Source organism: Panicum virgatum, chromosome 3K (assembly GCF_016808335.1).
Source record: "Panicum virgatum strain AP13 chromosome 3K, P.virgatum_v5, whole genome shotgun sequence".
Taxonomy (NCBI): Eukaryota; Viridiplantae; Streptophyta; class Magnoliopsida; order Poales; family Poaceae; genus Panicum; species Panicum virgatum.
Window position 1 is genome coordinate 5458356 of NC_053138.1, and position 15308 is coordinate 5473663.

General features: G+C 42.7%; 2 protein-coding genes across 2 annotated transcripts; both read left to right on the forward strand.

Annotated features, from left to right (window-relative positions):
• The first annotated feature begins 830 nt into the window (after positions 1–830).
• On the forward strand, positions 831–4827 carry LOC120697035 (probable carboxylesterase 16). Its single transcript, XM_039980156.1, has 2 exons — positions 831–1745; positions 3863–4827. The coding sequence occupies exons 1-2, from the start codon at positions 967–969 to the stop codon at positions 4398–4400; spliced, it is 1317 nt and encodes a 438-aa protein (XP_039836090.1). The 5' UTR covers positions 831–966; the 3' UTR covers positions 4401–4827.
• A 948-nt stretch (positions 4828–5775) lies between these two features.
• LOC120697036 (pre-mRNA-splicing factor CWC22 homolog) lies at positions 5776–11363 on the forward strand. Its single transcript, XM_039980157.1, has 8 exons — positions 5776–6782; positions 7467–7589; positions 7677–7743; positions 8621–8724; positions 8808–8910; positions 9030–9328; positions 10056–10361; positions 10451–11363. Exons 1-8 carry the CDS (start codon positions 5805–5807, stop codon positions 10805–10807), a joined length of 2337 nt encoding a protein of 778 aa, XP_039836091.1. The 5' UTR covers positions 5776–5804; the 3' UTR covers positions 10808–11363.
• The last annotated feature ends 3945 nt before the right edge of the window (positions 11364–15308 follow it).

Consider the following 15308-nt stretch of genomic DNA (forward strand, 5'->3'; position numbering starts at 1 on the left):
CATTTTATTTGTTTAAATTGAACAGCCTCCTTTACAATTTAGGTGTCCCAACTAGCTTAGAATGTACTTAAACTCGTTCTAATGTATGCATTCAAATTTATAGTCTATTAGCATTCGTCAATTAGTGTCTTTTTTTTACCAATCGTGATATGAGAACTTAATTTAAAAGCATTTCTTATTTTTACCAAAACAATGCCTTAACTTAAGCAACAAATAATATGCCTTAATTGCACTCAAGTTGAATTGATAACTTGCTTAGTTTTGGAATAGCTACTACAATACACATCACATATGGAGCTCCTCTTATGACTCTTGTACAAAACATTTTTCTCATGCAATCCAGCATAAAGTTGAAGAGGATGCCAACACCACGGCCCAAAGTTTTTCTTGTCGTGCCATACTTGACTGCGCGAACTGCCTTTATGAAAAAGGATCACAATGGTATCTTATAAGGACCAAATGGTTGCTTGTATCCTAAGTATGTTGATTGTTCGTATTGTGTATTCTCTTATGGTCTCATATGAAAGATCAAACTTTTTATTTGGTCACTTGGTTTCAGTTTTTTTTTTCCTTTTAAGTAGTGTTTACAAAGGACACCATTTCACCCACCTTTTAACTACAATGCCATGTTCATGACAAAAAAAATCCTAACTACAACGCCTCTTCTTTGGTACACTCACCAGTACACGAAGCAAGGCTGTGTTATCTACTCCTACTCCTCTATCCCGCTTAGCTAATCATCCCTATCAACACACCAAAGCACTCACACCAAATCCCAAAAAAGGACAGAAAGAAAAAGGCAAAAAAGGAGAAAAAGAAAGGCAAGCCACCATCCAAACTCCAAAGCAAATGCCAACTCCCCTCCTGCCAGCCATCCATGGCAGCATGGCCTCCCCCTGACACTCATCACTGATCTGGCCCACCACCACCACCCTCCCTTCCTTCCCCGGCGAGGCACCGACGGCCATGCCCCCCGTCGCCGTCCAGCTCCACAGCCTCCTCTTCAAGCTCCTCCTCCGCCGCCGCCTCTCCTCCCTCTCCGCCCCGGCGCCCGCCCCCGCCCCAACCCGCACGGCGCCGTTCGGCGTCTCGTCCCGCCCCGCCGACCAGCGCCCCTCGCCGCCCTCCAACCCGTCCTTCTCGCCCGCCTCCCCCGACGGCGTCGCCACCAAGGACCTCCACCCGGACCCACTCTCCTCCCTCCACCTCCGCTTTTTCCTCCCCAACCCCAACCACCACGCCGCCGCCCCTGGTCCGCGCCCCCTCCGCCGCAACTCATTCCCGCAGCGCGATCCCGCGCCGGGCCAGGACCAGCTCTCCCGCCGCGCCAGCGCCAGCTTCCACGCCGTCGGCGTCTCTCCCGAGCCCGCGACGCGCGACTACGGCGGGTACCTACCGACCGCCGCCGCCGCGCGGTCCGCCGCGAGGCGGAGGCTGCCGGTGATCGTGCAGTTCCACGGGGGCGCATTCGTGACGGGCGCTGCGGACAGCGCCGCCAATGACGCCTTCTGCCGCCGCGTGGCCCGCCTCTGCGACGCCATCGTGGTGGCCGTCGGGTACCGCCTCGCGTCCGAGAGCAGGTACCCAGCGGCGTTCGACGACGGGGTCGCCGTGCTGCGATGGATCGCCAAGCAGGCCAACCTTGCCGCGTGCGGGCGGACGATGATGGGCAAGGGGACCGGCGCCGACTCGTTCGGCGCCGCGATGGTCGAACCGTGGCTCGCCGCGCACGCCGATCCGTCCAGGTGCGGTTTCTTCTTTCATGGGTCCTCATCTGTTTATAGTTTTCCAGGATTTTCGTCAAGAGTATATAAATGCAGTAATTGGACGCTGAGAATCGAGCATTCGTCCAAGCATTGTAAGATGTGTTAGTTCTATGCCTTATTGATTGATGCGTCGCGTTTGGTAGCCTGGTTGGTGATGATGTTGACTGTCTTCAATGAATGAGTGGGCGCAATATTGCTTATGCCCTTTTTTTCGGTGTTGCATCTGGGAACCTTCAATGCGTGAGATCAACTTCAGGAAATGCCTTGTCTTTTAGTGGAGCAATGAGTGCATGGATCTGCTTGTTTTAATATATGTCTGCTTCTGTTCTGATACTAGGATCAAGTTGATATGGCACTCTCAGCCAACCTTGGCATTTTGTCTGAATTAGTTGAACATGGCCAACTCAATTGCATAGTGCTGCATTCCTGCATTCTTATTGGATTCTAGAGTGTAGACAATTGACATCAATAACATGGACAACTCATCTATGATTAAATATAATAAGATGTGTGGTTCATCTGAATGTAGGTGTGAGCAATGCAAACTTATGAATGATCCTGACCAATTTAAAATATTCTTAAATTGGTAATGATTTATTTCAAGATCGTAAAAAGTTGCTATTGTTGAACCGCAGATTTTACATTTAAATCCTATTCTAATGTGGATTGGTCTAAATTCATGCATTTTAAATCATTATAACTGATACGGCAGTTCAATCACTGTGATGCGCATTTTCAAAAAATATTTTCCGCATCAATGCTACAGAATCTCAGGGTCGTTGCAGATGCGATCTGGCTAAGGTGATTTCGATCTTGATACAGTTGGTGTTCGTGCAACATTGGCAACAAGAGTGTTAGCTAAAGAACATGGACGCTGTAGGTTTGTGGGAAAGCCATCAGACCGGTTTCGATATGGCTGCTGCTCTTGTAGAGATCTGGAAAGCCATCAGGTTTCCTTAGGGTTGTAGGAAAGGAAGTGGGTCCTCGACAGATGACATGTGGTTTGATATGATCTTATGAGGGAAGGGAGAAATGGGAGTTGGATGTGTTAGAGGAAAATAATACACTGGAGCTAGACGAGACAGAGGGGAGAAGGAAGGGGTTTTAGGACGGGAATAATGAGAAGCATGCAAACTGAGAAGGGTAAACTTTGAGGAGATAAGATTTATTCAACCCCTTTCTAACCTTGTGACTGCCTTATTGATTGTGTCATGTGCCTTCTGTGTCTGCATTGTTGAATTCCTGATCTTTTTAGTATGCTTGAATTTATTTTTTAGTTACGAAACATAATTTCATAATGTAAAGTTTTTCTGGTAACTGTAGCTCATCTGCTCATGCCATAAATATTAGATTCAGTGATAAACAGCTCATGTGCTGCATCGTAGCCTCGTAGGACATGGTGCCAAATATTTGTTCTGCTCATGAATTTAATAAAGGTGGACATGACTGGATGAACCATAATTTTGTTAGAAGGGAGAAAAGTTACTCACACAAGCTGAAGGCAAAATTTCATTGTCAGCCAATCCATTCGTGAAAATAAAAGCTTCAACAAAGTAGTCCCTGTATTTAGCAACCTATTTAGTTGCATTGAGACAGGTTATATACATCATATTGCAATCTCTCATGTTTGCTAGTATTCATCGAATTCTTCATCATGTATCCATATGTAATCTCTGTTATCTAATGCATCCATCCCTCATCCACTAATCCACATGCATAGCATTGTTGTAGTTAGATGCGAGTTTCCATTTTATGTCCCGACAAATAAATGTTGCTGTGATCAGGTTCCACTCTTGGAGACTTTTCTCCAGCCTAACAAAATTAATGTCTCTGAGGAGCTAGCTTTGGATAGGAGCGCTTGGAGACTAGCTATCAACGTGCCTGAACCATGACCTTTGTGTCTTTTGGGTTTCATCTCTAGCCTACCCCAACTCGCTTGGGACAAAAGGCTTTGTTGTTGTTGTTGTTGTTGTTGTTGTTGTTGTTGTTGTTGTTGTTGATCAGGTTCCACTCTATGTATTTCATCTTTTTAAACTACATAAGGAGCTGATGCTACTATGCTAGTACTTTACATGCGTGCCCTTTTGTGGTAACAGGTGTGTTCTACTTGGAGTCAGTTGTGGAGCAAATATTGCTGACTATGTGGCCCGAAAAGCTGTTGAGGCTGGGAAACTCCTGGACCCTGTGAGAGTTGTTGCGCAAGTTCTGATGTACCCATTCTTCATGGGAAGTGCACCCACTCGATCAGAACTGAAGCTGGCAAACTCCTACTTCTATGACAAGTCATCGTGTTTACTGGCCTGGAAACTCTTCTTACCTGAGGGTGGATTCAGCTTGGATCACCCAGCTGCAAACCCTCTTGTGCCTGGAAGAGGTCCTCCGTTGAAGCTTATGCCTCCAACCCTGACAGTCGTTGCAGAGCTTGACTGGATGAAGGATCGTGCCATCGCGTACTCAGAGGAGCTCCGCAAGGTAAATGTGGATGCCCCTGTTCTTGAGTACAAGGATGCAGTCCATGAGTTTGCCACGCTAGACGTCCTGCTGAAGACGCCGCAGGCTCAGGCTTGTGCTGAGGATATAGCTATCTGGATTAAGAAGTACATATCACTGCGCGGCCATGAATTATCGTATTGACCCACAGCATGATGTTTTCATCTGGCCTCGCATACATCGTCATCAAGCTGCTTCTACATGCTCCTCACCAGTCTGTACGGAGGTAACCATTTGATGATCATGCCTTGATGGGTGATAGTCGATTGGCCGGCTGTAACATAGCACAAAGCGGAAGAGAGGGAGAATCACTCGTTGAAGCAGGCTTCTACAGTGGTGAGGTCCGCGACTCGTGTCTCTATTCTGGGGCAGTTCAAGCTGTCCGGGGTAATCTGAATATAATCTGCAACCAGTCTCAGATTGTACATTTCCACGTCAGATGTCAATTGATGCTTTTGTGTGTTCAATTCCGCAGCTTTGTGGTGCACTGATCTTGTTGAGTGCTTCGCAATGAGCTGAGAGCCTGAGACCGTGCTTGTGTGCAATTGATGTTTGCTGGTTGGTGCAAAAATTATGGATTATGGTCGAAAATTTGGTTAAAAGCTTCAAAAATAAAAATCTGTAAGGAAAATTTAATTTAGGAGATTCAAACTTTAATACAATAATAATTTTATAGTCATCACCTTTGTACCGGGACCTCTACAACTACAAGATCCACTAGACCACAAGATCCACAAGAAAAAAAATGGCTATCTGTTCTAGTGTGTTGGTGCGTGAATTACCAACCCCCCTAATCTTTCGATGCTAGATCTGTCCCTGCGGTGATGGTTCAAAACTAATAGGAATTTCAAATTCAATTTTAATATTCAACTAGAGTTTCATTATACGGAACCAACCGAACCGACTTCAATTTGAATTTTGGTATCCATCTTCTCTTCACTCTCTCCTCTTACGGAGACAGCCCCGCTTCCTCCGAAATATCGGGGGCGTCTATTCATCGCCTTCTGCGATTGGAAGGCGTCCAATCGCAGAATCGAGCGCCGCCCTGGCTCCGGCGGCCTCCGCCGCCGCCCTCCACCGCCGCCACGCTAACCGAGCCCGCCACCGCACCGCCTAGCCACCGCCGCGTCGTCTTCTCTTCACCCCCGCCGCCGGCACCGCCCACCGGAGGTCCGGCCCCGCCTGGCCGGCAGCGCTCCCGCGCCGCCGCGCCCTCCGCCGGCCGAACCGCCTCCGCCGCCGGACGGCCGCCACCCCCGGCCCCCTCCTCTTAGGTCCGGTGGCCATTGGAGCCCCGGCAACCCGGCTGCCGCCGCCCTCCACCACCCCGGCCGCCGGCGACCTGGCCGCCCCGCCGGCGGCCGTTCCGCCCACCTACCACCCCTCTCCGGCCAACCCGCCGGCGGCCGTCCCCCGACCCCTGCTCGAGGAAGATGAACTGGGGGCGCCGGCGCCGCAACGCGACGGCTCCCACCGCGCTCGCAATAAATAGACACGGCAGAAATCTCCCCCACAGAACCCGCAAACCCCTCCCCCTCTCGCGGCTCGATGGCCCCCTCCGCCTCTCCTGCCGCATCCCCACCGCGCCGCCGCCACAGCCGCCGCGACGACGACTCCCCGCGCCGCCGCAAGCGCCGCGCGTCCCCGTCCCCGCCCCGCTCGCCATCTCCCGGCGCCGACGCGGATCGCCGCCGCAGATCTAGAGCTTCACCGCCCGACCCCGACCGCCGCCGCGGTGGGGGCGGCGACGGAAAGCCCTCCGAGGAGAAGGAGAACGGCCACGCCAAGCCCGGAAGGGATGAGGAGGGCGACGACCGCCCTCCCCGGCGCGCTAGGGTTTCCGACGACGAGAAGGAGGATGGCCGCCGGCGGAGGCGTGCTAGGGATTCGGATGAGGAGAGGGACGACCGACGCGGCAAGCGCGACCGGGAGAGGGACAGCCGGCGCCACCGCCGCCGGAGCCCCAGCACGGAGTCGGGGTCCTCACCCGACGACCGCCGCCGGCGCCGCCACCGCCGAGATGAGGGCTCGAGGCGGCGGGATGACCGAAGGCGCCGGGATGACGACCGTGGCGAGCGCCGGAGGAGCCCTGAGAACAGAGAGCCGACGCCGCCCCTGCCCCCACCTCCACCGCTGCTGCCGGAGATGATCCCTGGGCGCACGGGAGGGATCTACATCCCGCCATTCCGCATGGCCCAGATGCTGCGGGAGGTGGAGGACAAGTCGAGCCCTGAGTACCAGCGGCTCACTTGGGATGCTCTCAAGAAGAGCATAAACGGGTTGGTCAATAAGGTCAATGCTACCAATATCAAGAATATAGTGCCAGAGCTCTTTGCTGAGAACCTTGTTCGTGGGCGGGGGCTCTTCTGCCAATCGTGCATCAAGTCACAGATGGCCTCACCTGGGTTCACCGATGTTTTTGCTGCACTTGTTGCGGTCGTGAATACCAAGTTCCCTGAGATCGGACGGTTGCTTCTCGTTCGTGTTGTGCTCCAGCTCAAGAGGGCATATAAGCGAAATGATAAGGTGAGCTCTCCACTGTCCTTCAACCAGTATCGGTAATAGTATCCTTTTCAGGTTAAGTGTGACTCATTTAGAAACTGTAAATGCTTAGTGTCTAGTTGCATGTCATGATGATTGCACACAGATATTTTGTAGTAATATATTGTTGTTTACCTGATCCTAAATTCCTAATCAAAATATATGCTATTGTTTGAATTTATCCAAAATGGGCTATCATATTTCGAGAAATATGATTTTGAGCAGTATTCCAATACTTAGTAGTCTGGAAAATGAAATTGGCTAATGCAGTCCGCAGCTGAAGCAGAACTATGAATGAAACGATGACTCAAACCCATATGTTAGCTGTTTTGTATTGCCAAGGGATAACTTTACTCTTTACACAACACTTGAATATAAAGTTGACTGCCGTTTTTGCTGGATTCATGACTTCAAATCTATACAAGTTTGGAAGTTTATATAGTCTGTACCTTTGCTTGGATTCAGAAATTCAAGGATACAAACTAAAAATGCTGTTTGTAAGGGAGGGACTGGGGCTTATGTACCCCATTCTTTTGCTGCTTATGTACATATTAGGTTGAACTTTTAATTTCTGTTTCGGATTATAATGATATTTGAATACAAAGAATTACATGTGCCTGATTGTCTGTTTCTGCATACATTTCTTACTTAAGTACTTCTTCATTGCAGCCCCAATTGCTTGCAGCAACCAAGTTCATAGCACACTTGGTAAATCAGGTGGTGGCACATGAACTTGTGGCACTGGAGCTTCTTACAGTACTCCTTGAAAATCCAACTGATGATAGTGTTGAGGTACATAACTTGGACCTTGTTTACTTACTTTGTTAAAAACATATTCATGTTATTCTGAAATATATGCATATGTTCCTCAAACAACAGGTGGCTGTTGGGTTTGTCAAAGAGTGTGGGGCAATGCTACAGGACCTATCCCCACAAGGGCTTCATGGTAAGCTATTTGAGGCAGTGCTTCATTGAATATGTCTTTCCAAGCTTGATAGTTTCCAGTAGTGCAATACCATTTTTCCCATACATTTCTTATCTAAGATGATGTTTAATTCATCAAGGTATATAAGAGGAATGTATTTTACATCACGTCTAAAAGGTTTGGGTGCTATGCGGATTTTTGGTCAACCATGCGATTATCTGAGTTTTGGCGAAACCTGGACATGGAAACTATATAGGTTTTACTTTGTGAGATGCATTGCTTTGTTTCAAAAAAAAAAATTCAAATTAGATGATTGTGGATTCCTAGATATCCAGCTTTGATAATGTTCCTAGATATTCTGACATATATGTACAATTATTTATGCCATCACATGAATGAAAGTAAATATGGCAACATCATTCTGTGCTAGTTATCTACTAAAATGATAAATTAACTGTGTAATGTAGTTTTCATATGTGATGTGAGGATTTCTTTCAGAGGATTATTAATTTGGTGCAAGCTGCTGTTAGCTACTAAAGTGAAGTTCAAATGTTTTAGAATCTCTTTCTTCCACTCTTTGGTAGTTCTTGCACTCAGTTGCAGTGTTGATGTAACATTAAGGTTAGTGCCTCATTGTAGGCTTAAAAAAGTACTTGAGGAAGACATGCTTAAAATACTGTGTACAGCTGCCACAAGACCTATTTGTGATTTTAGTATGTCATGTTTGCTGTTAAATGTGAGTTACGTTTTTCTCTAAATACTTAAAACTTAATTCAACCTTGATTTGACCATTGTGGATAATGATTTATTACCTTAATGAATATTGAATACTTATAGTTTCCCCCTCCCGTTTCTTTCTTAATCCAAAGAAGATTTACCTGTCCATCAATCCATGCAGCTATTTTTGAAAGATTTCGGGGTATACTTCATGAAGGTGAAATAGACAAGAGAGTGCAATTTTTGATTGAAGGACTTTTTGCAATTAGAAAGGCTAAATTTCAGGTAAAATTATACTTGCTTTAACCTGGTGTTTTTCTGTTACATGCTCATTCAATGTTCTGATAGCTGATTTTATTTCCTTATAGGGGTTCCCTGCCATCCGACCAGAGTTAGATCTTGTGGAGCAGGAGGACCAGTTTACACATGAGATATCCCTTGAAGATGACCTAGACGCTGAGATCAATCTAAGTAAGGTTTTGTTTGCTGAATGGATGTTCCACTATACTACATTTTTTATATGAACCTTCTGAGTGTGAATGGGCATGCAGCATTTGTGTAGTATAAGGCTGACCTTTCTTCAATTGCAGATGTTTTCAAGGCAAACCCGAATTTTGTTGAAGATGAGAAGGCCTATGAGAGCCTAAAGAGAAGCATCCTGGGAGCAGAATCTTCTGAAGATGAAGAAGGATCAGATGCTGCTTCTGATGATGAGGACAAGGAAGAATCCGATGAAGAAGAGGATGAGGAACAGATGGAGATAAGGGATAGAACAGAGACGAATCTTGTGAATCTTAGAAGAACAATATACTTGACTATTATGTCCAGTGTTGATTTTGAAGAAGCTGGTCACAAGCTAATGAAAATTAAACTCGAGCCTGGTCAAGAGGTAAGCACTACAATGATTTTAGTTTGTTTGTTAAAGTTTCTTGACTGTCTTGTTTGTCTGTTTTCTTTTGTTCCTTTAATATATGCCAGTTCATAAATGTACAGTCTGTATTTTCTACTAGTCTTTTTTACACTGATTTGAACTTTTGTAAACGTACCAAGTTTTCTTTATTTTTTGTTACACTAATTTATTTTAGTGGATTTTTAAAATATTATTGCTTGAAGTAAATCTTGTTTTTAGATGAAACCTAAGATTTCAATTAACTGACAAATGTAGTGAATTGACATTATGCACAAGTTGATGCATGCTAGTTGGTGGATGTACTGTAACAAAACTAATATTTGTGCAGCAGCGCATAAGCTACATGAAGACTGGCTTTCAGGCTCAGTTATTTTGTTCCCATATATTGTTGCTCCATCTATCACATAAAAATATTTTAACTACCTGTGAACATTCAGAAAATTTTAGTGAAATCAATTGTTTGTTGCAACTAAGCTTAGAACAAATTATATGCACGAAAGCAAACAATGCTCAAGAGTGTTTGCATTGTTGGGTTAAGCCTTTTCGTGTGAGCATTATATATAGTCCAATTTGTCTTACCTTGATGGCTCAACAGAGAACCTGCAATTTGTCTTACCTTGATGGCTCAATAGAGAACCTGCAATCTATGTTTTAATCTGCAATGTTTCTTATGGTGCCCTGACTAAAATTGTTTGATTTGTTACAGATGGAGCTGTGTATTATGCTTCTCGAGTGTTGCAGTCAAGAGAGAACATACCTTAGGTATTATGGGCTGCTAGGACAGCGGTTTTGCATGATCAACAAAGTGTACCAAGAGAACTTTGAAAAATGTTTCGTCCAACAATATTCTATGATTCATCGCCTTGAAACGAACAAGTTGAGGAATGTTGCCAAGTTCTTTGCACATTTGTTGGGGACTGATGCACTCCCTTGGCATGTTTTGGCTTACATCCGGCTGACAGAGGAAGACACAACATCCTCTTCCCGAATTTTCATAAAAATTTTATTCCAGGCATGTTGCAAAGATGCCGGTTTCTTATGTCGTAGCTATTTATCATTCCATTGTATTGTAATACTGATGTATCTTTTTTTGTGATGCAGGAGTTATCGGAGCACCTGGGCATACGCCTACTCAATGAGAGACTGAATGATCCTAACATGCAAGGTTCCTTTGAGTCAATCTTCCCCAAGGATCATCCAAAGAACACAAGGTTCTCCATCAATTTCTTCACCTCCATTGGTCTTGGCGGTATCACGGAGAGCCTGAGGGAGTACTTGAAGAACATGCCACGCCTCATAATGCAGCAGCAGAAGCCGGAGTCATCTGAATCAGAATCAAGTGGATCAGAATCTGGTTCAGAAATCTCCATCTCAGGGTCCAGTTCTGAGTCAGATTCGGAATCAAGCTCAGATGAGGGCGACAGAAGGCGAAGTAAGAAGAGGAGGAAGAAGACTTGAGTGCACCTCCAACTGTGCTTATTGGATTTTTCGTCTTCAGTTTTGTTCAAATGAGCTGCTTCACTTGGATAGTCCGGCATCGTGTATCCATGTGCAGTATGTGCTCTAGCTCCTGATATGTTCAGACATAATTGGAAAGCTGTGTAACGTGTAAAATGCATCCGAACTTGTCTGGGCTGGTACCTTTGTACTGTAGTGAGTAATCAAAGCAACAGAAGGCTACCAGAGTTTTCTTGTTCACAATTTTTTAGGCAGGCCAAGTTTTGTATGTCTGGAATTTGTACCATCGTAACATCACACTGATAGTTTCATGTTCGAAACCTTTGGAAAAGTGGTAAGCACCCATAGCCGTCTAGAGCCAGAGAGCCTTGCTCATGTGCGGCATTGTGAGTTATTTTTCCTCTATTTTTTATGATTGTAGTAAATAATCAAGCTATGTAAACTTGTGACATTTGAAGGGTTTTTTTTTTGCTCATTTTGCATTTATTAAAACATGTGGCATGTAAAAGCACCATGATATATGGCTTTCTTGTAGGGAATTACTCAGTTGTATGCTTTCAGTTGTATGCTTGTAGAAAAAACATGCTGGTCCGAGTGAATCCGAGATGTGTAGGGTGAACCTGCACTGCACAGATTATATGTTCATACAGATGAGATGGTGTGAACCTGCACAGATCGATGTTCATATTTCTGGTCCCGATTCTCTTACATAGACACCGGCACCACTGTTTGACAATATTAAGCCTGGGTGGCCTGGCCTTGGAATGGTTGCAATGTGGCGGTGAACCTCCCTGCTTGTGAATTTGGAGTGTTGGAACGCACGGCAATTTCTGATTGGAGTCACAGCACCTGCAAAGTTGCATTCATGCATATGGATTCATTATGTTGTTGAAGATAATATATGTTGATATATTGCTGTTGATTTAGGACAAATCTAGGTGGACTACACAACTCTTGACTTTATTCGTAATACTACAGGGATAGGGGTGTCAATTGGTGACCCTTAGGGGCAACCCTCTTTAGTTTAAAATATTGAGTTAATATTTTGAACTAAAGAGGGTTGGAGGTGCCCCTAAGAGTCACCCATTGACACTCTATACAGGGAGAACATGACTCAAAATATTGGAATAAGAACCCATGGAGTCTACAGAATCAAAGCTTATTTTCAAGCAACAAAACATCGAATAGAAAGCTGTACTTAATTTGGCCCCACCATCTGGCATGGAGAATATTCGGCGATTTCTATTTATCGCGCGCGTGAGTGGGCGCTGACGTGTCGCAGAAGCTGTTCCGCCGCAGCTGACTTTGTATTGGGTCGCGTGCACCATTTTCTATTCAATTTGCTGGCTGAAGCCGCTGTGCTGTCGCGGAAACATTAAGCATTTATTATGGCCCATATTAAGCATGACGCCTATCATCTTCCTCTTTTTATTTTATGCCTGTATCAGTCATATTTAATTTTAGTTAGTCTGGACTCTGGAACAACTTTAGATGGTTCAAATATTCTTAAATATGCGCAGAACTATTTTGAAAGCTCAAAACTTTTTTGAATGTATTGGAATAATTTGAAATGTTCAAAACATTATAAAATGATTGAAGAATATTTTGAAGAGATTATAACTTTTTTGAATGTTTTGGAACAATTTGAAATGTTTGAAACATTCAGAAATGATTGAAGAACATTTTGAAGAGGTCATCACTTCTTTTAATCTTTTGAAACAAATGTTCGAAGAAGACCGTGGAGGACAACAGGTGGATTCTATTCATCGCGCGCGCTGCTAGGATAAAAGCTGTCGTAGAAGACCGTGGAGGGAGCCGCGCAGGCCTAAATTGGCATGCACACCTCATTGGAAGGTTGCTTTTTGTTTCTTCTTTTCATTTCATTCACTAGCATCGCTGGCAGCTAGAAGCTAACAGTCATGATTCACCAGTGATTCTCGTACAAACAGGATTCAACTAAACAATGTAGTTTATAAAATATAATTATCCAAATCAAATTTCTATCACAACATTATGTTTCTTACAATGAGATCTTCAAAATAAAAGTATACTTAACAATACTTTGATGATATTTTTCTAAAATATTTTTATTTATTACAGAACAAGTATTTTATTCGTGGAACATTTTATTTTGTTCAAAGAATAATTTCTATAATGCATTCAAATCATTTTCCCGTGGAACATTTTTATTTGTTCGAGAAAAATTTAGATTCTTTTGGGCTTAAATAGTAAATTATTCTAGCTTCATCATCAAATTGTTCCAAATAAAAAAGTATCTAAATATATTAAGTTTGGTCTATATGAATGTTCAGGAAAATTTTGAAAAGTTCTAATGGAACATTCTAAAATGTTCCAAAACAAATTCCTCATGAACATTTTTAAAAGTTCAAAACTTTTTTCTGAACATTTCTAGCAATTATCCAGAACATTGTGAATTGTTCTCAAATATTTTTTCACTCGACACTTTGAAATGTTTACAAACTTGTTCGAGAACTTTTTGAATGTTCAGGAACATTTCAAAAAGTTCCAATTGAACATTCTGAAATGTTTCCCAACAAATTCCTCATGAATATTTTTCAAAGTTCAAAACTTTTTTCTGAACATTTCTGGCAATTATCCAGAATATTGTGAATTGTTCTCAAACATTCTAAAGTGTTTGGTAAATATTTGGTGGAAACATTTTGGTCAACATTTTTACAAAGCACTCTGAAATGTTTTCCAAACAAACATGCAATGATTCAAAATCTTGAAACATTCTGAAATGATTCAAAAATTCAGAACATTCTGAAATGTTTACTAACGTTTTCTACGAACTTTCTGACCAACAATTTTTTGGACCAATTTAATTTGTTCTCAAACATTTTTCAAAATTTTTTAATATCCTAGAACATTCTAAAGTGTTTTCAAAAACTTTTTAGAACAAATGAAAAATTTTCAGAATACTTTGATTTGTTTTCAAACAAATCTGTAATGCTTGAAACATTCTTAAGTATTTTGTAAATATTTGGTGGGAACTTTTGCTAAACATTTTTACGAAACATTCTGAAATGTTTTCCAATCAAACCTGAAATAACTCAGAAACTCGGAACATTCTAAAATGACTCAGAAGTTGTTTCTTTAGTAGAAGAATTTAATCTTGGACGAGCTAATGGACTACTAGTTAATGGGCCATATGTTAACTAGACGGAACTAGTTAATGGTTGAAGAAAAAGAAGGCAAACACATCATCGGTTTGCTTGAGTGTGATACTCATAATTGGGTGACAGGCATGCGTGCAGTTAATGGATGTAGAAAGAAACAAAGAAATAAGGCACAAAGTAATAAAGAAAGAAGACTAATTAGCGTTTTGGGCTTAACTTAAAGAGCCTCCAATCCGCACGCGTCCCCCGCGCGACGCGGCGGCGCATGCGTGCCCGTCCGCCTAGTTCTGCGATGAAAACAAATCTAATCGCATAAAGCAATAAATAGACACCCCCGAATATTCCATAGGCAAATTCCCGTATATGTGATCACATCTGGCCCCACCAACCTGGGGAGGCCCGAGCTTCCATGAGCAGATGAGCTACATTCAAACTGCATAGATGTAGGGATGTGAAGGTGTTACATTGAAATGCACATGAGAAAGAAAGAAAACATAGCACAATTTGACTACGAGATATTATACTTTTTAAGTGCTTGCTGTATTATACCTTTCTATATTCTAGATGTATAGAATAAAAGAATATTGACTTGCCAAGCCAACAATCTTATCAAGATCTATTTAACTAAGCTCAATCTATAAACAATTGCACTTTATTAGAACAATGCCAGATGAAGGCTATGGTAATAATTAAAATATGAATAGCTAAATTAATTAATGTTCAATATTTGAACCAAGGAATTATGTTAATAGTTTTTTGAAAAAATCAATTTATTCCCTTCAAGTATAGCCAAAGTCTGAATAACCCAGTAAACTATAGCTTGGTTCCATTTACCCTCTAAACTATGCCATTTAGTTCATTTTATCACATAATACAATTTGTCTGTCTGTTTCTACATACACAAGTTGAATTTTAATTTTAAATTTAGCAGGGTAGTAGTAGACATCACAATGCATATTTTAAACAATTGTTATAATTTTTCCGTCATTAGTTTTCGTATAATTTTGAACTGCAATGATTAATTTATAATTAAATATCCTAACATATTAAAATAATGATAAAAAAATCTGATGTATTTTTAACATGTATTAAGATGTGTACTATCATTTTTTAAAATTTCAACTTAAAACTCCACCTATGAGTGGAGAAATGAAAAAAAGATAAACTTTATTAGGAGTAATTTGTACCAAAGGGTATATTTTGGGGGTAAAATGAACCAAACAATAGCTTACAAGGTTATCCGTTTTTTTTTCAGATGTCCTCATCTAGATCATAAAGTGATGAATAATGATGTGATGAAAATAGCCATATATATAAAAACTTAAAAACAATCTGTTTGAGATGGCACTGTCTACGAAATT